The sequence below is a fragment of the Puma concolor genome, chromosome F2, assembly GCF_028749965.1.
Source record: "Puma concolor isolate L17-30 chromosome F2, mPumCon1.1.hap2, whole genome shotgun sequence".
NCBI lineage: Eukaryota > Metazoa > Chordata > Mammalia > Carnivora > Felidae > Puma > Puma concolor.
Window position 1 is genome coordinate 42706135 of NC_141684.1, and position 27278 is coordinate 42733412.

At 39.7% G+C, this 27278-nt stretch overlaps 1 protein-coding gene across 7 annotated transcripts in view; it reads left to right on the plus strand.

Moving 5' to 3' along the window:
• The window catches only part of RAD54B (RAD54 homolog B), a 119701-nt gene that overhangs the window by 83890 nt on the left and 8533 nt on the right, over positions 1-27278 (plus strand). For 5 of the 7 annotated variants that reach the window (XM_025922718.2, XM_086695458.1, XM_086695455.1 and 2 more), the window contains 4 exons: positions 4633-4894; positions 6652-6718; positions 6910-7110; positions 10987-11420. In XM_025922718.2, the coding sequence (XP_025778503.1) occupies positions 4633-4894; positions 6652-6718; positions 6910-7110; positions 10987-11204 (748 nt within the window). In that variant the 3' untranslated portion in view covers positions 11205-11420. Of the gene's footprint in view, positions 1-4632; positions 4895-6651; positions 6719-6909; positions 7111-10986; positions 11421-20613; positions 26438-27278 lie in introns of those variants that run through there. The other 2 variants (XM_086695456.1, XM_086695457.1) reach the window with 2 other exon arrangements.

The window sequence follows — 27278 nt, forward strand, 5'->3', positions numbered from 1 at the left end:
CGAACTGTGAGATCATGACCTCAGCTGAGATCAAGAGTTGGAGGCTTAACCGACTGAGCCACCCAGGTGCCCCCACACTGCTTTTCATAACATCTACACCATTTTACATTCCCACCAACAGTGCACAAGATTTCTTTTTTTTTTTTTTAATTTTTTTAACGTTTATTTATTTTTGAGACAGAGAGAGACAGAGCATGAATGGGGGAGGGGCAGAGAGAGGGAGACACAGAATCCGAAACAGCCTCCAGGCTCCGAGCTGTCAGCACAAAGCCCGACACAGGGCTCGAACTCACGGACCGCGAGATCATGACCTGAGCCGAAGTCGGACGCTCAACCGACCAAGCCACCCAGGTGCCCCTAGATTTCTAATTTCTCCAACATTCTCACCAACAATGTTATTTTCTGTTTTTTGATAATAGCCATGCTATTGGATGTGTAATGATATCTCATTGTGGTTTTGATTTGCATTTCCCTAATGATTAGTGATGTTGGGCACCTTTTCATATACTCGCTGGCCGTTTCTATGTTTTCACTGGAGAAATGTTTATTCAAGTCCTTTGCCATTTTCTAATTGGGTTGTTTTTTAGGTGTTGAGTGATGGCCCTTTTTTTTTTTTTTAAATAAAAAACTGAGTGTAGAGGCCAGGCTTTCCAAGGCTGGGCTGCCTATGCACAAACCTTTAAAAAGTTGTAGTGTTTGGTTCCAGGAGTAGTATTACTGTCTTCACTGTGACTACTGTGTTACCATTGACTTGAACCAGATAGTTATATTTTAGGTCTTCTGGGAAGACATCTTCTAGCACATATGGTGTTTTTGAGTAGGTTAAGATGTGTTAGAACGGGGTGGAGGCATATCTGAGAACTCTTGTCCACTGGGTGACCCTTTTGTGGAATTTAAAAAAAAGGAACTTCAAAATTTAAAAACATTCATTTTCCCTCCTGGTTGTTGCCTTCATGCACTAGGCTTCATGGCTTGGTGAGCAGACTTTATGCTGCATTCCAGCCCCTGTGCTTTTCTTTGTTGGAAACTCTCCTGCTGGGTACAGCTTGCATTGTACTATAGACCTGACGCCTTGCCTACACATTTCAGTTGCTTTAGGGGACAGTCTAGTGAACATAAAAATAATAGCCTGTTTCCAAGTGGTATGTACTTGTGTGTGTGTGTGGGGGGGGGAGAGCTGCTCGAGACCTCTAAAAGAGGCTTGTCTGAGAGTCCTAAGACAGTCACCTATCCCATCAATCTGCACCTAGCCTTGTAAGGATTTGTTGGGGGAAAATACTAAGCCAGAGTTTTTTTTTCCTTCTAGTGAAGTTAGATCAGACAAAACTATGTTTAGATAATATTATTCATCCCTATAAGGTTGCTAGGTGAACTGGGGGAGACCTCCAGGCCCTCCATCCAGCCTGTCCCAAAACATCACTGCAGTCTCTCAGTCTTGCCACAAGAAAAGAATTCAAGGACAGAGTGGTTAAGTTGTGCTAGTGAAGAGTTTACTCAAGTGAGAGTACACTCTGGAGAGCGGGTGAACTCAAGGGAGAAGTTTGGGTCTCTCTCTTCTATTGACTGTTGTTAACTGAGGGGTGGGCTATTTATTGTTTGGGGAGAGGATTTCTTTGGGAGGAGGATTTTGCGTCTTTTCCCCCTTACTTGGTCAGGGTCTCAGACCTTCTTTGTTTTGGGCCTGTCTGGTTTGATCTGGCTTTTTGTGGCTTTGTTTGTGGAATACTTGTGGACAGGTTGCTAACTTTCCTGGTAACTGGCCTTGACTCCCCCTTTGCTGGCTTCCAGGCATCCTGTTAAAGCCTGACTAACTGCCTACTCTAACAATAATAGATAAGAAGAAGGAAAAATGATTGAAAGAGTAGTATAGGGATTATGGTAGATTGCAAAAATGGTCTAAGTTCTTCTCCATGTATCCATGTTCCTTTGCTAGGTAATTGTGAGTGATTTCCCACTCTGACTCTGAGCTGAGCCACATGACTTGCATTGGACCATGCAGTGTTGGCAAATATGGCACAAAAAAGAGACTTGCAAAGATCTTGTGCATTGGGGCTTTTCCTCCCTTGGGTTCCTGGAACCCTTCTGTCACCGTGTGAATAAACCTTGGGTAGCCTGATGAGTAGGTCAGCTAGTCCCCAGTTGACCTGGCAGCTGACTGCAGATGCTTGAGTTTGCCCAGCCACGACCAGCAGAGGAATCTTCTAGCTGAGCCCAACCTAAATTGCCAATCTACTGTTAAAAAACACAATTCAACCAAGTAAATTTGAAGATCTAATTGGCTTTATTAAACAATTCCTGAATCAGGCAGCATCCCATCTAGCAAGTAACTACAGAGGAGCTCTCCTGAACTAAACTAACAAAAATGTTTTCAAGGCCGAATGTTGGGGGGTGGGGAGAAAGGAATTTATTAGCAAGGAATGCATTGTTTAAGCAGGGTTGCCCTCCTAAGGGGAGCTGAAGGGGTCTATCAGTAAATTTCCTGGTATTGATCAGGAAATTCCATGTTGACTGGTTAAAGGTTACATTCCTTGGGGACTGAAATTGCAATTAGGTTAGTTATCAAGTCTTGTTTACTGACTTGGGGTCTTGACCTAAGTGATGCCATTTTGGGTCTGTGGTTTTCTTTTTAATACTACAGTTTGTAAGCTAAGTAGAAAATAAATGGTTGTTGTTTTAAGCCACTGAATTTTGGGATGGTTTGTTATGTAACAAAAAGTAACTGGTACAAGAAATACAAATATATTGTTGGATTATCTTTCCCTTCTTAGCATAGATATTTAAAATTATAACTGTTAAAATTTGCTTTATTGTTTTTAGATTTCCAGTGCTAATAATATAAATATATAGGAAAGATTCTTTACCTTATTTTTATTTTTTGCTTTAGCTATTGTAAAAAATACTGTTTTTACTTTTTATATTATTTTATTGTTTTAAAATTTTTATTTTTCAAGGTGTTAAAAAGCTCATTGTAAAGCAACAGCCCCCATTTCCTCTCTGCCTTTGCATCCTGTTTCTCAGTGCAATCCCCAGCTCCCCTAGTGTATTGCCAGATCATGTGCTGTCACTGCTATCTTGTTATATCCACATTTTCATCTCCAGAATTTCTCCCTGGATTTATTTATTTATATTATTATTAAAAATATTTTTAAATATTTATTTAATTTTGAGAGAGACAGAGTGTGAGCAGGGGAGGGGAAGAGAGAGACAGAGACAGAGAATCTGAAGCAGGCTCCAGGCTCTGAGCTGTCAGCACAGAGCCCGACGTGAGGCTTGAACCCACAAACCGTGAGATCATGACCTGAGCTGAAGTCGGACTCATAACTGACTGAGCCATCCAGGTGCCCCTGGTGTTTCTTATTTGAGGATATTAATTATGTTCTTAAAATTGTTTCCTGTTTCCTCCATTGCTCTGTTTCATACAGGTTTCTTTTTGTTGTTGTTTATTCGTTTTAGTTTCTATTTTTCATGTTGGAACCTTACCTCAAATAGTTGGTGATCCATTCATATTTATGATTGATGTAGTAAAACGTTAATTGAACACTCCATGTGCCCGGGTAGGGCTGGTAGACTGGTGGCCCTCATTGGGTAATTAGACAGTGAGCTGGCTTTTTTATTTGGGGACTCCTTATCTGTGGACCTTTTCTTCAGGGTCATTTAAATCATTCCAGAGGTGAATCTTCCAATACTATCTTTTTGAGGTGGGATGTGAGAAGAAGGCCTGGCTACTGGTGTTCTGGGAGTTGGCAGTAAAAGGGAACTGGGATCGTACATCCAGTATACAGACTTTCATTTTGATTTCTCACTATAACCTTGCCTTCTAGAGTCCCTTGGTCTCAGTTTTCTTTGCGTTACTTTCTCCAAAGTATAAACATTCTAGCTGAGAAAGAATAGTCATGGGAATAGAGTTTGGATTCTGTTTACCAGTGCTCTTACAATAGCTGCAGTCTAAACACCTTCCTTCTGAGGTATGTTAAGATTCCCTGATGTGAATAAATTTGTGCTTGTTTCTTATTAGAATCTACCTCCTTGGGCACTTAGGTTTTACATTGTCTGTACTCCTCAGCGGGTCACCATTCCGTTATTCTCTGTTTTCACATATAACTATCTCCTTGCTTTATCAAAGGTAGAGTTATTTCTGTTTCTTGTTCTAATGTTTTTAGGGTGGCTTCAGAGAGGTGAAGAAAGCAGAAAGCAGTATCTTAATACTGGACATCTCTTAGATATTGATTTAAAAATTGAATTTAAGGGATGCCTGGGTGACTCAGTTGGTTAAGTGTCTGACTTTGGCTCAGGTCATGATCTCACAATTCATGAGTTTGAGCCCTGTGTTGGGCTCTGTGCTGACAGCTTGGCACCTGGAGCCTGCTTTGGATTCTGTGTGTCCCTTTCTCTCTGCCCCTCCCCTGCTTTCACTCTGTCTCTGTCTCTGTTTCTCTCTCTCTCAAAAATAAATAAACATAAAAAAACCTAAAAATTGAATTTTAAGGAGAACCTGTGATTTAATTGTACAAGGTCATTGCTGCATGTTCTATAAATATCACTGATAGTATCACTGTAGTATTTCCTTTCAATTAAAAAAACCTAATACTGCTTTAAAATTACATATAAAGACTCTTTCTTTTTGATTGGCAGGGTGGTGTTGGTGTCCAACTACACACAAACCTTGAATATTCTACAAGAAGTATGCAGGCGTCATGGATATGCTTTTACAAGACTTGATGGACAAACACCAGTCTCTCAAAGACAGCAAATTGTTGATGGCTTTAATAGTAAATACTCTTCTGATTTTATTTTTTTGTTAAGTTCAAAAGCTGGTGGTGTGGGACTTAACCTTATTGGAGGATCTCACTTAATTCTGTATGATATTGATTGGAATCCAGCCACTGATATCCAGGTATGACTATTTATGAATTAAATAAACATTATGGGGTGGCTTGGTGGCTCAGTTGGTTAAGCATCTGACTCTTGATTTTGGCTCAGGTCATGATCTCATGGTTTGTGAGTTCCAGCCCCGCTTTGGGCTCTGCGCTGACAGCAAGGAGCCTGCTTGGGATCTTGGGATTCTCTCTCTCTCCGCCCCTCTTGTGTGCATGCACATACTCTTTCTTTCTCTCTAAACAAACAAATAAATAAACATTAAAAAAAATAAACATTATAGAATGCATACTGGGGATCTAAAGCCTGCCAGGGATATGAAGATGAAGAGGATATAGAATTGCTGCATATTGAGCCCTTACTTTCGATCAGGCACTCTGCTAGGTGCTTTACATCTGTTTAATGTTCACAATAATCCTGCAAATGTGGATATTATTAGCCTGTTTTACAGATAAAGATATGGAAACTTATTCTGGGCCACATAGCTTAGAAGAGGCAGAGCCAGGATTCAGACCCAAACCTATATTTCTCTGTTCTCTACTCTACTGCACAGTTGGGTCTTCAGGATGCTCATGACCATCAGGGAAAGAAAATAAAGTGTTATAGATGCTCTGATCAGTGTTTGTGCAGGGTGTAGTAAAGATATTAAGTTAACTGATTTAGGAAAATATTTCAGAAGCAGCTTTTGTTTTCTTCGGAATACAGTCTATCTTCACATATTTTCAGATTTCTACCTACAGTTTGCACTCACTTAGTGTCTATGTTGGGGGACTCGAAGACAGCCCTCAGGTTCAGTGGTTACTAGAAGGACTCACAGAACCCAGAAAAACAGCTATACTCATAGTTACGGTTTATTACAGTGAAAGGAAACAGACTAAAATCAGTAAAGGTAAAAGGCACATGGGGAGTTCAGGAGAGATGAGGCACAAGCCTCCAGTTGTCCTCTCCCACTGACGTTGTATGTACAACACTTAATTCTCCCAGCACTGATGAGTGACAACACATATTGGAGTATTGCCATCCAGAGCAGTTCGCTCAAGTCTTGGTGTCCAGAGATTTTGTTGGAGGTCAGTCATGTAGGCATGGAGTACCAGTGTGGCTGGCCTAAGTTGCTCAGTCTCCAACCCCACCACAGGTCAAACTGGTCTATAGCCCACACCTGAGTCAAAGTGTTGGTAAAAACTATCTTCTGTGGCCCAAGGCCTTAGGTAAACTAAGATGCTCTAATCAGGCAGGAATTGACAAGGGCTTAGAGTTTATCTCCCAGGAGCTGGTTGAAAGTGAGACATTTCTTTGGAATGTGTGGGATTTGAACACCAACTGTTTACACTATCATTGATACGTTGTGAAACCACAGGAATCTACCCAGAGCCTGAACTGATTGCAGGTATCTTAGGGATTCATAAGCTACTTGGAATGAGAATAAACCCTCCATGCCCATGCTATACTTGGTTCTTTGAGTTCTTGCTGTCCAAATTTGCTGTCCTGTTCTTTGATGCAGATAGATCCCCTCACTGTTGTGTGACAACTCTGCAGTTTTTTTACAGTACGATAGTGTTCATCCCTACCTTTCTTTCCAGGAAAAGAGTATGAAGTGGAGAATGCTTGGGTATGCCTGGGCTCTGTTTTCTGAAGCTATAAGTGAAATCTAGAATTCCTAATCTTACATATGTTAAGATAAGCATATGCTTATCTTGTTAGTATAAGCAATATGCTTATGTGGACAGGGCTACTGGTTTCCACTGTACTCTCAGAATTTTCATCTGTTTTCTATAGGCAATGTCTAGAGTATGGAGAGATGGTCAGAAACATCCTGTACATATTTACAGACTCCTAACCACAGGTAATAACCCTTCAGTATGACAAAAAATGTAGTCTTTTGAAGAGTTAAAACAATTTTTTTTTGCTCAGTCTGTACTTTGATATCAGAAATATTGTTATTTTGTTAAACAGTATGCTAATAAACATGTTTTACCCTACAAAAATAACAGACTTAAAGATCTGAAGGAAATCTAATCAATGTTTTCTCTTTAGGTACAATAGAAGAAAAGATTTATCAGAGACAAATCAGTAAGCAAGATCTTTCAGGGGCAGTTGTAGACCTAACCAAGACCTCTGAACATATCCAGTTCTCGGTAGAGGAGCTTAAAAATTTGTTTACATTACATGAAAGTTCACATTGTGTTACCCATGACCTGCTTGACTGTGAATGTACAGGAGACAAAGATCATACAGGTTAGTTTGGTAAAGTTAATTTATCTCTCTTTAGCAGTTGAAAACATTTAAATACAGAATAACTGAAATATTTACCATTTGCGTTTATTACTTTTCTTTTTTTGCTCAGGTCATAGGGCACCTGCCAGATGAATATTTGAGAAAATATTAATTAGAACCTTATTAGTTGTCTCAATTTAGCATCTTCTGAATTAGTTGTTAAATGTTTAACTTGTTTAGGAAAATCTTTCAAGTCCTGGTATAATGACTTCAGAGTTACAAAAAATGTTTTTAATCCTTATTTCTATTTCCTAAAAAACATACTTGACAGAATAATCCTACTGTGTTTTTTTTGGTTTAGAGCTTATTTATAATGTGGTCATACCTTCTGAGGCAGTTAGCATGGGCCACCATACTTCTCAGTACTTGACAGACTCCCAGTGCTGCTTAAGTGAGCCTGAGAATGTCAGTCCTTCAGAGTTGACACTGTTCAGATAGGAACTGGATCAGGAGTAGGACTTGAACAAGCAATATCCAGTGGTTTGAAGTCCCTTGGTAAATTATGTTGGAAAGGTTTAAGAAGTTAGACTGTACAAGACTGACATGGAAGAATTATATTTTATGTAAGTCAACATTTGATTCTCTCTCTTGTATGCTTTTTCTATTTTAATAATTTCTGCTTATTTTCTCTTCATTTTTCCTTGTATTTACTCTGTTTTTTTTTCTTATTTTTCAAGTGGAGTGCTTAGCTTGATGATTTTAAGACTTCTTTTCTAAAATGGGTATTTAAGGCTGTAAATTTTCCTCTCGGCTGAATCTCATAATTTTGATATGCAGTCTTTTATTATTCAGTTCTAAATGTTTCATATTTTCCACTCTGATTTCTGCTTTGACTCATGTGTTGTATAAAAGTATGTTTTAAATGTATTTTAGTTTTTGTTATTGTGTTCCGGCTACTGCAATGTAGTCAGATAGATATATGGTCTGTGAGATATTGATTCTTTGGTAACTATAATGATGTGTGTGGCCTGGTATGTGGTGACTTTGTAAATGTTTCTTGTGTGCATGAAAACCATGTATATTCTCTTAATTACGTAGTTTAGAGTTGTGCCATGTTAGTCAAATTTTCTGTTAAAATCAATTTTATCTTATTTTACAGATTTAAAAATTAAGTATTTTAACTTATAAATTGTTAATATATTTACATGGTCAAGTATTTAAATATATAAAATGTATATATGAAAACTCTATGATACCCTTGTCTGCCTAATTTCTAACCCCTATCCCATAACCATTATTAGCTTTTTGTGTGTCCTTCTAGATATATTTTTATGTTCATGCAAATAACTCTGAATATATATTCTTGTCCAGTTTTCCTACCAATAAAGGGTAGCATAGTAAATAGATATAGGTCTGTACCTTTTTCACTTAATAGTATATCTTGAAATCTTTCCATATCATTCCAGAAGGTTTCCTTATTCTTTTTTTCCCTTATATAATCCTCCATTTTACTTGTCCCCCACAGGTATCATTAGGTATAATTATGGGTATAATTAGGTATATCAATTAGGTTCTTTCCACTCAGTGTATATCTTTATTCATACATCTTTTCCCATATGTTCAAGTATATCTATAAGGTAAATTATCAGTGCTGTTGGGTCAGAAAATATGTACATTTATAATTTTATTTTATTTTGCTTTATTATTATTTTTTTAATGTTTATTATTTTTGAGAGAGCACACAAGCAGCCGAGGAGGAGCAGAGGAAGAGGGAGACAGAGGATTCAAAGCAGGCTCTCTGTGCTGACAGCAGAGATCCTAATATGGGGCTTGAACTCACAAACCGTGAGATCATGACCTAAACTGAAGTTAGACACTAAACCAACTGAATCACCCAGGCGCCCTATTGTCTTTTCATGTTCTGCTTATTCCAACAAAGGCCTACTAGTGGTTAACTCTCAATCTTTGATTTTTCAAAGTATATTTGTTTTTTTTCTCTCTCTCAAATGCTGTCTTTGCTAGGTGTACAATTCTAGTCAGTAGGGTGTTTTTGTTTTTATTTTGTCAGTACTTTGAAGGTATTATCCTGCTGTCTTCTAGATTCTTGATGTTGTCATCTCTTAAGACCTCAATGATTTTTGACATTGACAGGATTTAGATATTAAGGAAAGACAGTTTTTTTTTGTTTAAAAATTTTTTTTTAATGTTTATTTTTGAGAGACAGAGAGACAGAGTGTGAGCAGGGGAGGGGCAGAGAGAGAGGGAGACACAGAATCGGAAACAGGCTCCAGGCTCTGAGCCATCAGCCCAGAGCCCGACGCGGGGCTCGAACTCCCGGACCGCGAGATCGTGACCTGGCTGAAGTCGGACGCTTAACCGACTGCGCCACCCAGGCGCCCCATCCCCTTCATTTTAATTAATTAGTCAATTGATTTTTTGAGACAAAAATCTTTATTACTTGTTTAATGTTTATTTTTGAGAGAGAGAGCTTAAGAGTGAGTGGGGGGGGGGCAGTGAGAGAGGGAGACACAGAATCCCAAGCAGGCTCCATGCAGCCAGCGCAGATGCTGATGCGGGGCTTGATCTCAGAAACTGTGAGCTTGTGACCTGAGCCAAAATCCTGAGTCAAATGCTCAACTGACTGAGCCACCCATTATATATTTAAGACTAAAATCTTTAAAGTGGTTAGTTAGGATAGGGTAGTGCCGTAACAGGAAAGCACAGTGGCCTACCACAATAGAAGTGTATTTCTCATTCATGTCACAGGGCACATAATAGTAACTAGTGGACAGCTAGTTACTATTACTCGCTATTTACTACTACTAAATCTTGGAGGTGATTTAGTGATCTAGGCTTCTTCCACTTTTCATTCTACCATCCTCTTAGGCCTTAGAGTTCGCTGCTGGGATCCCTGCATCTGCCAGCCAGCAGGTGAGAGAAGAAGAAAGGTAGAAAACCATGTGATATGGGGGATTTTTCTAAGCCAGCCCTGGAAGTGACCAGAGCACTTCTATCCATCTTCCATAGGCAAGACTCCATGATTGCATCTAAGTGTAAGGGAGACTAGAGAAATGTGGCTGAGTGGCCTGGAGGAAAGAGATAGGGATTTCATGAGTAACTACTAGCCTCTGCCATTCAGGATTTGATCACAGTGTTTTGCATCTGGTCCTTGAATGCACTTTACCCTGCATTACTCAACTTCTTGCATCTTTCTTTGGCTTTGCTTTCTGGGCTCTCTGGTTGCCTTGGGCTCCTGTGAGTTCGTCAGACTGTGCCAGACTCCCTTCACTTTCGTTCCTTCTCCTGGAGTGCTTCACCTCCTTTCCTCATCTGGTTCTTGCCTTCTTATCCTTCAGATGTTAATAAAACAAGTCAGTTCTTGTTACATGTGCTCAGAGTCCCCTGTATCTTAATTCCTTATCCTTACCACTGTTTGTAATACAGCTGCACAGTGCCTTGTCTTCGATTTTGAAATCTAGGAAGATTGAAAGACCAGAAGTTGTTTTTTTTTTTCTTTATAAGTTTGCAACAAACTTACTGGGTGGCAAAAACTTTAAGTCAATGTGACTTAAAGTAGTCATTAACCCATTTCATAAGACTATTCATATGACTTGCTGCAGAATATTAATGTGTTTGATGATGGAGTGCTGTCCCAGATCGTTCCAATTATATTCTGAATTTGGAAACATATCTGTCCCAAAGGTTTTAGGTAAGGGATTATATACCTGTAATACATCTCTTTGATTATTTGTTTAATGTAGACCACGATGCCCTTGAAGTCAGAGACTAAAATGTAATAAATTATATAAGCTCATTGTGTCATAAAATAAAAAAAGTACTATTTATAGTAGGATATTGATTGGCCTAAGGATTTTCTCATTGTTTTACTTATTTCAGGTGATTCATTGGAAAAAGTCCCTATCTCTAGAAATTGTCAGCTTGGTCCACATCACCAGAAGTCTAGCTCTCTGAAACCTCTCTCCATGTCACAGCTGAAGCAATGGAAACATTTTTCTGGAGATCATTTAAATCTTACAGATCCTTTTCTTGAAAGAATAAGAGAAAATGTCTCATTCTTTTTTCAGAATATAACCAACCAAAGTACTGTTATATAAAAAGCGATTACTTCATGACATTCTCTTGCCAACTCTTTAAAAAATTAACATAATAATTAAATGTAATTTTTGAAAACTAATAGAATTATTTAAGTTATATTTTTTGTTGCAAAATATAATTTTGATACATGGTCAAAATTTGAGTTGCTTAATTTTTTTGTATGTATTCTTCAATGTTGAAATATTAAAGACATGCTTCTGTCATCAGATTATTAATGTTTCATAATTAATGCACTTTTATTAAATACCCATTAAAGAATTTTAATAAGGACTATAAAAAGGTAAAATACCGGGGTGCCTGGGTGGCTCAGTCGGTTGAGCGTCCGACTTCAGCTCAGGTCACGATCTCACGGTCCGTGAGTTCGAGCCCCGCGTCGGGCTCTGGGCTGATGGCCCAGAGCCTGGAGCCTCCTTCCGATTCTGTGTCTCCCTGTCTCTCTGCTCCTCTCCCGTTCATGCTCTGTCTCTCTCTGTCTCAAAAATAAATAAACGTTAAAAAAAAAAAAAAAAAAAAAAAGGTAAAATACCTAGTCTCAGTCTCTGGGAAATCTGATTTGATTAGGAATATTAGACACAGATGTGTGAGACCATTGAAAAGCTTGATCAGTATAAACTATAGCTCTAGGGAGCAAGAGAATCAGCACCTAGGACTGCAGAGGCTGACGATACTGAATGTAATAGTTGCTGCAAAGCAGTTGGAGTGAGCTTGGTTAGTAGGTTGGGGCAGGAGATGAAGGACGATGGGACACTTCAGAACACCAGCTCCTAATCTGAGACCTTAGACACATGGGGCACTGACAAGCAGTCTGTAAAGCAGTGTCCACCAAACATTGTTTGTATTCTGAATTAAGAAAGGTTCGGCTACCCTCATGTCGAGGGTTGTCTGTAGTAATTTTTGACATCAAAAAGAGAGTTTTAATTTTAATGTACAAAGCAAGCTTTAGAAGACTGAAGTCTACAAGGAGAAAGGAATTTCTCAGTCTCCAGCTGGGGCATCTACAATCAGCTTCTGCTTCCATTTAGGAAAATTTCTTTTAGGCTGAATATTGTCTTGAGGTCTTGAATAAAGACTCAATAATTATGTATGAGCAAATCTGAGTTCTTCAGATTTCTAGTGCCATACCTGGGCAGTTGTACATCTAGGATTCATGAATAGGCCCAAATTTGTCGGTGAGGAAGTAGTCAACTTATAATAAGCAAAAATGGTGTCTCTTGGCCCTATGTATAGACCTCATATATGAGGCTTTCCATATAAAACTTCTTTCAGTATCTATCTTGCATCATGTTATTCTCAGGTGTAAAATCCTTTAAAAAATACAATGATAGAGACTAGTAACTTTATTGTCTATCTTAAACTGTAGTGGATGCTAGAGCGTGCTGTCCAGATTGCCAGTGTGTTTGTTTCCCTAGGTGTCTGCCACCACTCCTAGCCAAATCCCTGCCTAAGTATAGCCCTGAGCTGAAAAGCGCTGCCTCACCCAAGGTTATGCTCCCTCCACAGGGTAGCTGTCATCCAGTGATTTGTTGATGTAGGTTGCAAAGGCCCAGCTCCAGAGCTCTTCAGGACAAGTCTAAAGGACGGTCCAGCTCCAGACCTCCTCAGTCGAGGCCTTTGCTGCAGCTTTAGTGCAGTTCAGCCTCTCTCTCTGTTCAGTCATGCTTCCCTCACTCCCTTACAGATGTTGTTCCAAAGAGCACTTCCCAACAAATTCCCTGTAAGCAAATCTGCCTCAGCATGTTTTCCACAGAAGCTGACCCATGACATTATCCACGACGTATCACTGAAGAAAAGCATTTTAGTAATTATAATTGATGGCATTCAATTGTAAATACTTGTAGGCAGAATAATTTAATTGGATGAGCTGATATGAAAGTTTAAAAAATAGTATAAGTTTTGCTTTATACTATTTGAAAAATTAGACTCTGCAGAAAGCATTACCACTTGTACATTCACAGTGTTGTGCAGTCACTACCACTATCCATTTTCAGAAAAGAGTTCTCTTCTTAATGTCTTCCTTTCTTTCTTCCTGGGCACTGTCAACCCAAAGCTGTTGGCCTCCATCCTAACTGATAAATGCAGTGAACTTTTTTCAGTCTTTATCTCAGCTTTTTTTCACATTAAATACTGGCAAACACTTTCTTCTTGAAACTCTTGCCTTCCTTAATTTTGATTAAATGAGTATATTCATTTGTCATTCCACAAATAGTTTTTAAATTAAAAAAAATTTTAATGTTTATTTATTTTGAGAAATAGATATAGAGAGCAAGCAGGGGAGGGGCAGAGAGAGAGAGACAGAGAATCCCAAGCAGGCTGCACGCCATCAATGCAGAGCCCGATGTGGGTCTCAAATCCATGGACCATGAGACCATGACCTAAGCCTAAAGATGCCCAACCAACTGAGCCACCCAGGCACCCCTAATTTTAAAGTTTATTTATTTATTCTGAGAGAGAAAGAGAGTGGGGAGGGGCAGAGAGGGAGGGAGAAAGAGAAGCCCAAGCAGGCTCCACACTGTCAGCACAGAGCCTGACTTGGGGCTCAAATTCATGAAGTCGTGAGATCTTGACCTGAGCCAAAATCAAGAGCCAGACGCTCAATGGACTGAACCACCCAGGTGTCCCTCCACAAATATTGAGTAGCTAGCACATGTTGGACATTGTCCTTGGGGTTGTGCATACAACAATGAATACCACAGGCAGTCTCCATCCTGACACTTTCATTCTAGCACATAGAAAACAATGCACATATGTAATACAGCACATGATAAGTGCTATGAAAAATAAGTGGAATAAAGGAAAGATATTAAAGTGGGGCTGTGGATTGCTATTTATATAGGGTTGATTTATGCAGAGACCTGAAAGAACCATGACATTCTGTTGGAAAAATGTTCCAGACAGAGGGAACCTCGTGCAAAGGCCTTGAGACAGATGAAGGAGTGTATGACATGTTTGAGAAACAGCCAGAGGTCATTGTGGAGAGAGTAAGAGTAGTAAAAAATGAGGTCAAAGAGATGATGGTGGGGGGCAATTCAAATGGTAGAGGGCACTGAAGATGGTCTTGAGAGCTTTAGCTTTTACTCTTGAGGGAGATGGAAAACCACCAGGATTTGAGCCAAGGAAAGACATGATCTGAATTGCTCTGGTGATGGAACGGAATGGTGGAACATGGGGTGGAAGCAAGATGAGTTACAAGATTATTGCAATAATCTAGTTAAGAGATAATGGTGATTTAGACCAGGTGGTAGCTGTGAAGTGTTAAGGAACAGTTGGATTCTTAATATTTTTGAAGGCAGAGCCAACAAGATTTATGAATGGATTGAAAAAGAGGAAAGTCAAGAATGACTCCCAAGATTTTTGGCCTGAGCCGAAGGAGGAATGGTATTGCTAGTTAGTGTGATGGGAAGACTGAGAAAAGAGGTTTGTGGGAGATCTGAAGTTCAGTTTTCATTATGTCAAGTTTGATAGGCCAGGGAAGATGTCCAATAAGATTCATAAATGAGTTCAGAGCCTTGGTCAAAGCTAGAGATAAATTTGGGATTTTGTCAGTATATGTATGGTATTTAATAAAGTCATGAGATTGGATGCCATTACTTAGGTAGTAAGTGTAGGTAGAAAAGAGATAAAGCAGCTACATGTAGGGATAAATATAATGATAGCTAGCACTTATTAAGTACTTATTGCTGTGTTCTAAATGCTAAGAGCTTTGCAACCTATGAGATAGGGTTAATATTGTCTTAGATGAACTGAGTTTTCTAAACTGTTCAATTACATGTCTAAGGGTAGTCGTGAGACTTAAGTGAAATATTGTATGGTTAGTGAGAGAAATATTATCTTGGCTGCTTGCATCAATTTCTCTTAGTCTTTATTTGGAGAAACGCCTTATTAAAACTTGGGTGGGAGAGAGTAAGCCTTGGGTGTTGGTTGCTGTCAAAGTGTAATGAAGGAGAAAAATTTGGAATTTTAAAGGCAATCTGAGGAAGGGTGAAGAGAAAGAAAAATGAGAATATGGAGGGGAGGCTGGGACTGGGTTAGATAAAAATTCCCAGTGACAGAACTGGAGGATATTTGAATAACAGTTGTTTTCCATGTAGTTGTTTGCTGCATAGTTCTGGAAGTAGCCCTCCCTTTATCTCTTTCCCACCATGAAATCTTGATGGAATGTTGGAAGAGGCTGAGTTTTGTGAGGGAAACCTTGTGACACGGGACAAAGGCGACAAGTGTGACATGGGAGCCCAGAGGCTGAGAAGCACAGGTGATGGTAAGCCCTTGGAAACTGAGGACGGCTTTGGACTTTGACAGGCCAGTTTGTGGGGGTTCAAACTCATTTAATTTAGATGTGGAAGGGCACCCAGTTAACCTATGGGTTGCATATATAAAGCACCTTTCCTGTGGCAGATGCTTAGTTTATAAGAATTCCCTTCTTTTCCCCTTCTCTGTGCTCCCCTGCCCCTAGGTCTGTGATATAGCACTTAACATATGGTCTGTAACTGTTTACCTGGCTCTTTCTTCCACCAGGCTGAATTCTTTGAAGATAGGAATTTATTTTACTCATCCTAGGATTGAATTACCTTGTGTGGTCTCTGGCACAAAATGGCTACTTAAAAGTAGGGGATTGGATGAATGAATGAATGATTGAATGAATGAGTGAGTGAGATACTTCAATTCTTTTTCTTCCTTAACCACCATGATTGGGTTCCTTGCTCATAGATCTAAGCTTCAAGGTATTTACTAAGCTGAGCATGGGGCTGTGCTGGACCCTGAAGAAAACAGAGCCAACAGTTTTTTCTTGCCTTCTGGCAGCAATAGACTTCCGTTTTTGCTTTCACGATTTCTAACTATCTGCCGCATGAACTGACGAAAGTTCTCAGTATGATGGGTAGGATTTGAGTCACATTTAAGGCATTTCTAATTACACAAATACACCTTTGACACATGGTCACGTGAATTCTAGTTCTAAATGATAATATGAATACATTAATCACATTCTCATTGAGACCAAATCACCAATGATGAATTAAAATGCAAACAGCTCTGATTAGCAGAATTCAACTTCCCAACAGCCTGTTTGTCCATTTAACAGGATGTACTATAAAGGAACAAGTCAAAAAACCCTGCTGTCATTCTCTGGTGCAGTCCTGACCTACGTCACATTGCTTGGGCAATTTAGTATCATAATATATTGGCAATTGAAATTCTGTGATTTGCAGCAAATAGCATGTATAATCAGCAGATGGCACTGTTTCTCTGAGTTGGTCCCAAATTAATACTGGGTTCTAGAGGGGTTTGTAGACCTGGCTGTTTTTGTCATTGAAGGAAGGATTCAACAAAGGGATATTATTTTCTTCTTACCTTGTATGATACAGGGCTTTTTGATTTAGACTAGTTTCCTGTGGCATTCTATAGCTGCCCTGTTGCTTTAAGCCATTACAAACTTCCATCCCTGAGATCCTTTGTTGTCCACAAAATCAGTACCAATTCAGAATACAGCTGTTATGATTAAAAAAAAATTTGTGAAAGAAGAATCCTTATTGACACAGACAGAATGGTTTGTTGGAGTTTGTTACACCTACTTGAAAACCTGAAACGTTAAATAAAATTTAATTTTTATGAATTTTTTTTAGATTCATTAAAAATCCTGTTAAGTCTCTTCTCGAGTAATGAAAAGCCAACAAAGCAGACCAAAACAAATAATTCCTTTATTTTTTGAGGAAATAAAATCCTCAGCAAAATCCTGCAGACATTTTCTGAGTCGTTTTAATGTTACTGGTAGGGAATAGCAGGGGGTAGGAGTGTTATCCCTCATCTTTGTTGCTATCTTTATCTTGATAGAAATATTTGGCACCCGTTGGTATTTATACTGCCACAGAACAATAGAAATGATATTTTAGAATTGATTTTGATTTGATTACATCGCCTATTTTGCTCAGATGGACAAGCAAATTTATAAGATACAACAGGCTGCATCCATTTTTAGATTTATTTCTCTTTGGAGAAGCACACAACACAGGTACCAAGAAACCATGTATTGCAAAAGCAGAGCAGAAGTTTCATGACTTAGGCCAGGTTTTCATATCCCAGTCACTCTGCCCCTGGGATAATCTGTGGTCTTGTGAGATAGGATCGAGGGGATGTGGACAACCTCGGTTACTGGAAGCCAACAGCTTTGGGGCCCTTTAGTCTTTGTACCTCGCTAAGGTTGGGAAATAAAGAGTAAATATGGAGGCCAACATATCCCTTGCTTTGTTGATAACAGCTTAGTTGATGAACTCAGCTTGAGGTCTATTACCCAGATGGGCTTAATACAGAACTCTGTCCAGCCCATGAGGAAATGGTTTCCCTGGATAAGCTTCATGATGTGGAGGCACAGAGCACAGCTTGTGCTTTCTATAAGCAGACTCAAAGCTCCTTCCCAGAAGGAAGGAGGTGGATGTATTTTGTTTTTTTGTGTGTGTTTGCATTTTTTTTATTGAGGCAAAATTCCATTACATAACATAACATTCCAAAACATAAAATTCACCATTAAAACAGTTTATTGAGGTGGTGAAACTCACATAACATAAAATTAATCATCTTAAAGTGAGCAATTCAGTGGCATTCAGTGTATTCACAATGTTGCTTAGCCATCACCACTATCTTATTCTAGAACATTTTCATCACCACCACCACCCCACCCCACCCCCCACCCCCAGAAAAAAAGCCCTGTCACTGTAAGCATTTATTCCCAGTGCTGGGGTGGACTATTACCATCATGGTGGTCCTTTTCATCTTCTGTTCCAAATCAGTGACAAGGGAAGGAGGCTGATGGAATATTTGGGGTCCTGGAGAGGTTCTTCCTCAGGACGATGAGAGAAGGGTAGGAATGGGGAGGGATGGTATGCTCAACAAGGCTTTCTACTATGGCCCTTCATCCCACTTCCTAGTTGTCAATGAACAGAAATTCTAGTAACTTCTAGTGCAGGTTTAATTTTCCATTTGTATTAGGGTTCTCCAGAGAAACAGAACCAATAGGAAATCGATCCCTCTCTCTGTTTCTATCTATTTTAAGAAATTGACTCATGTGATTGAGGGAGGCTGGCAGGTGTCAAATCTGTAGGGTAAGCTAAGGACCTGTGACAGCAGGCAACTTTCTATGTTGCATTTTTTTAAAAAAATTATTTATTTTGAGAGAGTGCACATGCACACATGTGTGCATGGGCAGGAGAGGGGCAGAGAGAGAGTCCCAAAGAGAGTCCCAAAGAGTCCCAAAAAGACTCCCCTTTTTTTTTTAAGTTTTTTAAATTATTTTTTTTGAGAGAGTGAGAGCTGGAGTGGGAGAGGGGCAGAGAGAGAAGGGGACAGAGGATCCGAAGCAGGCTCCGCTCTGACAGCATCTAGCCCAGTGTGGGGCTCAAACTCACTGTGAGATCATGACCTGAGCCAACATTGGATGCTAAACCAACTAAGCCACCCAGGCGTCCCTAGGCAGAATTCCTTCTTGAGGGAACCTCAGTTTTTGCTCTTAAGGCCATTAGTCCACCCATACTCTGGAAGGTAATCTCCTTTATTTAAAGTCAACTGACTATAAATATTATTTATATCTAAAAAAATACCTTCATAGCAACTTCTAGACTAGGGTTTTACTAAAACAGCTAGGCACCATAGCCTAGCCAGTTGACACAAAATTAACCATCGCACTATTCATTCTTTTTTTTTTTAATTTTTTTTAACGTTTTATTTATTTATTTATTTATTTATTTATTTATTTATTTATTTATTTATTTTTAATTTTTTTTTCAACGTTTTTATTTATATTTGGGACAGAGAGAGACAGAGCATGAACGGGGGAGGGGCAGAGAGAGAGGGAGACACAGAATCGGAAACAGGCTCCAGGCTCTGAGCCATCAGCCCAGAGCCCGATGCGGGGCTCGAACTCACGCACCGCGAGATCGTGACCTGGCTGAAGTCGGACGCTTAACCGACTGCGCCACCCAGGCGCCCCTATTTATTTTTGAGACAGGAAGAGACAGAGTATGAACAGGGGAGGGTCAGAGAGAGGGAGACACAGAATCCGAAACAGGCTCCAGGCTCCGAGCTGTCAGCACAGAGCCCGACGGAGGGCTCGAGCTCACGGACGGCGAGATCATGACCTGAGCCGAAGTCGGCCGCCCAACCGAGCCACCCAGGCGCCCCCGCACTATTCATTCTTATTTATTTATTTTTAGTTAATAGCACCTGTGTAGTATTTACTGTGTGCCAGGGACTTTTCTAAGTGCTTCATAAACATTAACTCAATGTGCTTATGCTTACTAATGAGGATCCATTATATGGGTACCTGAATACAAATCTTAGCGTATGACTATTAGTTCATGACTTGTAAGGTTGTTTCTCTCCTATTTATCTACTTTCTGTTCACCCTCAATTACTTTACTCTTTCATTTGGACCTAAATGTCCAGAGTGTTCTTTTCCTGGGCTGTGCCTCCCCGTGCCCCTGCATTCCTAGACTCTCCGTTGCCATTCTGTGGCTGTGATTGTCAGAGAATACAAAATAACAGGGGCTAAAATGAGGCATAGCTTTATTTCTTAAGTATAAGTCTGGGTTGGCAGTTCAGGCTAGTGTGATAATAGTCATCAGGGACCCAGGCTTTCAACTTCTCTGCTGCTTCTCTGTTCTTACTATGCAGCTTCCACCTTCTAGTCCAGACTTGCTCTAGCAATCCTCTCTGCATTTTAGCAGACAGGAAGGAGATGGGCAGGCCTTTCTTTAAGGACCGGCCCTTGAAATTACATGCCTACTCTCACTTCCATCCAATTGGCTGGAAGTAGTCACATGCCAAAGTGGAGCTATTCCTGACAAATGTACCAATCAAATAAGTCACTTCTCCCAATGACTCTGGTGACTGAAGGTTCAAAGGAAGGCCAAAGGTTACATTAATTCACTGGAGTGATTGGGAAGAAGCACAGCCCCCTAATCATGGGCAGTTTGCACAATCTTAATGAACATCAACAGAAGTAGATATTCTCTAAATAACTGAGAAGAGTGGGAAATGTGGTATCTAAAAAACTGTGAAAAAGTAACTTATATAAGGACTTTGGGCTGATATGCGTATAGGCTAAGATTTTTTTTTAGTCATTGTTGAATTAATTTTCAAGTTTTGGAGAGAGTGTGATTATTTATAAGATTGCTATTTAATCTGCCCTAATGAGTGCAGCAGTAATACTAATAGCCTGTGGCTTATGTCAGCACTTGGAAATGTTAACACAGTAATGACTATTTTCTACTGTTAGCAATAACCATCACAATAGGGTGTCACATTAACCTTTATCTTCTGAATCCTCTTCATATTTTAAAATTCAATCACTGGCAGAGCAGACAATGCCAGCTTTATTATACAAAACCAGTTGCTCTCATCTTTCTCCCTTTATTCTTTCAGATCCTCTACCATGGGAGGAAACCATTAAGGAGAAGCTTTGTGCTTTCTTGGTAAGGCCCCATTGAACATGGTCAGGAGGGAGAGGTAGCTATGTTTCCCCCCAGGATTAGCTTTGGAAATCATTCTCTAATTCATGGGCCAGCAACAAAAGGTAGCACTGAGGTTGCTGTGGGTACCATGTTTTTCTTCTTCCTGACATTTATGCTCCCTTCTACTTAGAGGCAAAGCTAAGACAGCTCACAGGGATACCAGGATCCATAGTCTGTGAGGAAGGGCCCATGCCTCTGGCATTCCAACTGGACTAAAGGACTTTGCTCATCCCACAGAGCAGCCCCCATTGTGCTCACTCTCATAGTCTATGAGAAGCTCATGGAGATGAGATTAGGGAAAGAGGGAAGAGTTAAGCAAGTGTAAGAAAGTGAGAAGGAGGTGATTGGTATGCCAAAGCTCCTGTTCAGATTCCAGTCTAGGGGCTAATTTATAAGAATAAGCTATGGGCCCCTCTGAACCTCTGACTCAATCTGTGGTGCTAGAGGGTATCTGTGCAATGCCCTGTGGCAATGCCCAAGGTGATGGAGACATGGTAGTTAATACTGGGGCATCCTTTTTTTTTTTTTTTTTAGAAAAAAAAATTGTAAGTTTATTTATTTAGAGAGAGCAAGAATGAGAGAGACTGTGTGGCCAGCATGCATGAGTGGGGAAGGGGCAGAGAGAGAGAAAGAGAGAGAGAATCTCAAGCAGGCTCTGCTCTGTCAGCCAACCCGTGAACCCATGAGATCCTGACCTGAGCCAAAATCAACAGTTGGAAGCTCAACTGAGCCACCCAGGTGCCCTGGGGCATCCATTTTTAGTCATTTGGTAATTTAGCTCTTATCACCAAGGGAAAAACAATTACTACCTTTTCCCTCAAAACCTCATTCTTCTCAGAATAGAAGTCAAAGTCCTGACAATGGCCTATAGTCTGACATACTCTGGCCCCATTATCTTTATGACCTCATCTCCCCCTCACCAACTGTACTTCATTCCCACTGTCCCTCTTGTTATTTGAATACTAGGCACGCTTCTGTCCTGGTGTCCTGGGACCTGGCCTATAGATCCTCAGCAACTAGTTGGGAAATTGAATTGAAGGAAGGAGTGGTCAAAGGTGCCTAACATTTTCTATGGAAATAAGGGGAAATGTGAGACAGGAAAAAGCCATTTGATGAGTTCTAAGACTTACTTTGTACTTATGGCACTGGAAAATGGCTTTTGTGTTCAGTTACACAGATTGTCATATTGTCACTGGAGACAAAATTCACAAGTATGGTTGTACTCTTTTTTAAAAAATTTTTTTTTAATGTTTATTTTTGAGACAGAGAGAGACAGAGCATGAATGGGGGAGGGTCAGAGAGAGAGGGAGACACAGAATCTGAAGCAGGCTCCAGGCTCTGGGCTGTCAGCACAGAGCCTGACGTGGGGCTCGAACTCACAGACTATGAGATCATGACCTGAGCCGAAGTCGGACGCTTAACCGACTGAGCCACCCAGGCGCCCCTGGTTGTACTCTTAAAAGGCAATTAAGAAAGAACTATATGACTCAGAGCGTTGACTAGATGCCAAAGAGCATTGATGCCCATTTCCCCCCCATACACTAGGACCCACTATTAACTATAGAGCCTTAAAAAAATACTGAATAATCAAGAAGTCCCTGTTGCCTGTATGCTGAGATGGGATTGATCAATAGCCAGAGTTTTCTACCACTTGCTAAGGATGCATGATGCTTTATAAAACTCTCTAGTTTTATATATGTAACATATATAACTAATGAAGTTAGTTTGAGAAGCAAACCTTGTAAATTCCCTCCCTAGTTCTAGAACTCACTCAACTCCAGTATTTAGTTTCCATGAAGTAAGTTAATCTCCAAAGTGTGGAAAAGCCTTTGGAGATCCTTGGTTAGAATGTACCTGCAGATATAGGAATAATTTAACATTAAAAAAAATTTTTTTTAATGTTTATTTATTTTGGCAGAGAGAGAGTGAGTGAGCACGAGCCAGGGAAGGGCAGAGAAAGAGGGAGACACAGAATCTGAAGCAAGCTCCAGGCTCTGAGCTGTCAGCACAGAGCCGAATGCAGGGCTTGAACTCATGAACCGTGAGATCATGACCTGAGCCAGAGTTGGACGCTTAACTGACTGAGCCAGGAATTCCAGGCACCTAGGAATAATTTAACATTTGATGACACGGCGAATCCAGAATGATTACCATTCAGATAGAAAGGGAAAGATGGAAATCTGATTATAGGAGAACGTTTTAAAGATACCTACATGAGACTTACTATTATTGAGACAAAAACCCTCCATTTGTTCTCTGTGTAGCCAAGTAAACCTTTTGCATTTCTGGTCTTCCTCTGGCTCCTGAAGCCACCAATCTTTAGCAGCAAGTCTAGATGCGAATTCATATTGTCCTGTCTTGTGCTGCATGGAAGCTCCTCAGTGAGCCATCCGAGGAGGCAGTCCCAGTCAGTGGGAAGCAGGGAGACTATGGCTTTTTTGGTTATTGCCTTAGCTTAGATTAGAGACCATTTCCACTAATTGTACTGGGGAACAACCCTCGTGGTTACGCTCCATGAAGGATGTATTTAATAGTGTCATCTGAAGGAAACAAATAGTGGACAGCTGTTTTATTTTTCTGAAGTTCCACAAAGGAAGGAAATTTCCAGGCTTAGAGAGAAATCACATGTAGTTGCTTCTTATGAGAACTATCACCATGGAAACATCACTTCTGTCATCCATCGGGAAGCTGTTGTTGGGTGTTAGAGGGACGTCCAGTGGGCCTAATGGCTGGTATAATTCTGGGCTTATGAAGGATTTCACTTTTTAAAAATGATTCTTGCAGTATGTTTGTGCCTATCTCAAGGGAACCAGAGTCTGAATATTAACTGGACAAATATAAGGTCAGCATCATTGCAGTGTGACTGTCAGAGCTCTGGTGTGGGAATCAGCAGTCTGGAGATTCTAGTCAGATGGTCCCATCGATTTGGCTTCCAATTGTATGGAAGTCACTTAATTTTTGCACTTTCTGGTAATAATAATAATGAATCATTTATTAATTGCTTACTATGTGCCAGACATTTTACTAAATGCTTCGTATGCATTTCCCCTTCATTTGTTCCCCTTGACAATCCTAAAATGAATATATAATCCCCATTTTATGGCAAGAGGGGAGAGACATAGGCCTAGAAAACTTAAATACTTTCCAAGAGCAAATGCTGGTTAGTGGTAGAAGCTGGATCTAATCCCAGGTCCATGTGGCTTTAGAACTCACTTGTATGCACCAGCCTTAAACTTGCAAACTAAATGGAAATTTAAGGACTATCTTGTAGTAGTCATCAAATGTGATGGACTGTGGGCCTCTGCCTTTCATACCACGATTACTTATTCTCAGATTAAGATACATTGGCCAGAAAAATGATCTCAAAAAAGCAAGAATTTGGGAGTTCATGAAGAAAAATGCAAGTAGGAATTGGAGACAAGGGAAAAGATCAAGCTTATTTCTAAAAGAAAAAAAAGAAAGGTGTATCATAGATTTTTGAAAAGTAATTATTACTGAGGATATCCATGAAGAGATTTGTTATTTTACCTAATTATTTGTCCTTATTAAAGCATTTGGTGGTCAAGGAATACCTATAGATGAGTTGGAAAGAAAACAAAACAAAGGAAAAAATGTCATTCTGTGAGCATGTCCTGCTGGTGGCAGCAACAGTTCACAGCACTTGTCCCTCATTGCATTATGGAATTACAGGCACGTCGTAAAGCACAGAGCTTCCTGTTTTTATAAGATTTCAAATCACAGGCTGCTGTTATGATAGCTATAAAAATTGGCAAATCATTCTAGCTATCCATATGACTGACAGGATTATTTTCCAGAACATTTTATATTACCAGAGTTTTAGATTCATGTTTCCCCCCCATGGGTTGTTAGAAGGGGGTGGATAGAAGGGGTCGAAAAGGGTGGGTATTAAATGATTAATTAAAGGAGAAGTGAGGAAGCCTTTAAAAAACTGATGGAATAGACCATTGAAATCGGTAACACCACCTTAGTTTAACTTCTGATTTTGTTGTAAGGTGAAGATGGGTTTCATAAACTGACTTTTGCACAGGATGAAAGATTTGCTGTTTTATTGAGAATGTTTTGAGAGATCTCCAATAATGGTTTTTCAGTTTTCTTCCGTAAACATCATTAAGGAATTCTTTGACTTTCAGATGGCTTTGAAAACATGGAAACATTAATGTTTATTCCATAAGTACTAGATGATAAATGAATGTTTTGGTTTTTCTATTTATGCCTGAGGAAGGGCTCCTAAAGAGAAACTGAAAATTTTGCAGCTTCTGAGCTTTGATGAAGGCCAGCCTCAGGTCAGCAGCAGGAGCCGTCTCTCTTCGGTGTCCTCAGACACCCAATTGTGGAAGGTTCTCATGGTCAGAAAGTGATGCTTTGACCCGGGCTTTACTTGGTCTCTGTGTGACTTAGGCCCGGAGGCTTCCCCACCTCTGAGCCTGGTTTCTGATTCTACAGTGCTGCCGAGGAAGAAGACATGGAAGGGCCACCTTTTCTGAGGCAGCAGATCTCATCTAGGCCCCTCTAGTGGAAGGAACAAACACACTGAGGCTTAGAGATGTGTGTGCCTTGTAGGTGAAAGGGATCTGCATGAATTGGATCTGGATGGAGCCATCTGACAGGAAAAATGTTCCTGGAAGGAACTCGACCTGGAAGGACGAGTAGAGCCTTCAATCATTCCTACACCCTGAGATGTTGATGGCACCAGGCAGGTGCTCAATGCATGTGAATGAAATGAAGAAGTGAATGAATAAGGCAAATAATATAATGCAAGAGAACTTTTTCCATTTCTTCAGTAAGGTGCTCTATGTATCATTCACTTATTCATTCATGTGCCATACATTGTTTGAAAACTTGGGATAGTCTAGGTTTTTTGTTAAACACTTAGATTCAGGGATGCTTATTTTCATTTCTGCAGGTTTTATCATATGTCATTTTGGTGTGAGGAATGAGTCTGGGATCTAAGTTTTAGGAAATAGTTGGCCAGTTGTAATGACAACACTTAAATAATCCGTTCTTTCTCCATTGATATGATATGTCACGCATATCCTATAGGTTTATTTCTGGACTTTTATGATGTCTTTTAAATTAACATGTGTTTACAAAATTTATTAGTATTTCATAGACCAAATTTATCTTTAGTATTCTTTTTTTGTAATTTTTAAAAATGTTTTATTTATTTTTGAGAGAGAGAGAGACAGAGACAGAGTACAAGCAGGGGAGGAGCAGAGAGAGAGGGAGACACAGAATCCAAAACAGGCTGCAGGCTCTGAGCTGTCGGCACAGAGCCTCACGCAGGGCTTGAACTCACAAACTGTAAGATCATGACCTGAGCCAAAGCCAGATGCTGAACTGACTGAGCCATCCAAGTGCCCCTAGTATTCTTCTTTTTCAATACTTCATTGGTTGCTCTATGCCAATTATTTTTCTGGATAGGCTAAAATTATTTTGTCAATTGATTTTGGGGGGAAGATGATATGTTTACGGTATTCATTTGGGAATGTAAGAGGTCTCTCTAGATATTTGTGTCTTCTTTTATATTCCTAGGAAATGTTGTGTTGTTTTCATTATGTGGAAGAAAACACAAAACATTGTTGGCTCCCTTAGCAGTTCATATCTCTGCTCAGTCTTCACCCCCTTAGGCCTTCCTAACCTTGCCATTAAGTAGCATTGCCCCCACCCCCATAACTTTTTATTTTGCTTTATTTTTATTTATAGCACTTTCTTTTTTTTTTTTTTAATTTTTTTTTTTAACGTTTATTTATTTTTGAGACAGAGAGAGACAGAGCATGAATGGGGGAGGGTTAGAGAGAGAGGGAAACACAGAATCTGAAACAGGCCCCAGGCTCTGAGCTGTCAGTACAGAGCCCGACACGGGGCTCGAACTCACAGACTGTGAGATCATGACCCAAGCTGAAGTCGGACGCTCAACCGACTGAGCCACCCAGGCGCCCCTATTTATAGCACTTTCTAGCTGACATAAATATTTGTTTTACGTCGTATATGGTCTTTCTCCCCTGGTAGGTTGTAAGCTTTGTGTGGGAGGAGATTGGATGTCCTACTCACTGCTGTGTCTTCAGCTCCCAAAAGTGACTGACACATTCTACTGTGAATATTTGTTGGCTAAATTGTACTTACCACCCATTCTTTTCAAATCTTAGCATTTTGCCATATTTGTTACAGATTCGTTTTTGAAAAAATAAAAGGCTAGTTGAAGGCTGCTTTGTATTTATCTCCAATCCTATTCTTCCTCTTCTCTCTTTGAGTCACAATTTAGTTTTTTAAAATAAATGTTCATGTGCTTTTGCTTCAAATTTACATAATATAAACACTATATACAACTCTTTGCTTTTATTTTTATTGTTTTTTATTGACGTATAGTTGAAACAATGTTACATTGGTTTCAGGTGTGTTTGCTCTTAGTTTTTCATTTCATGGAAAATGTGTATGTAAGCAAATGTATATATGTGTGAGTATGTACGCATATATATGTTTATTAATTGTCTTTTTTTCAGTCAGCATTACGTTTTATTTATTTTTTTTATTAAAAAAAATTTTTTTTAACATTCA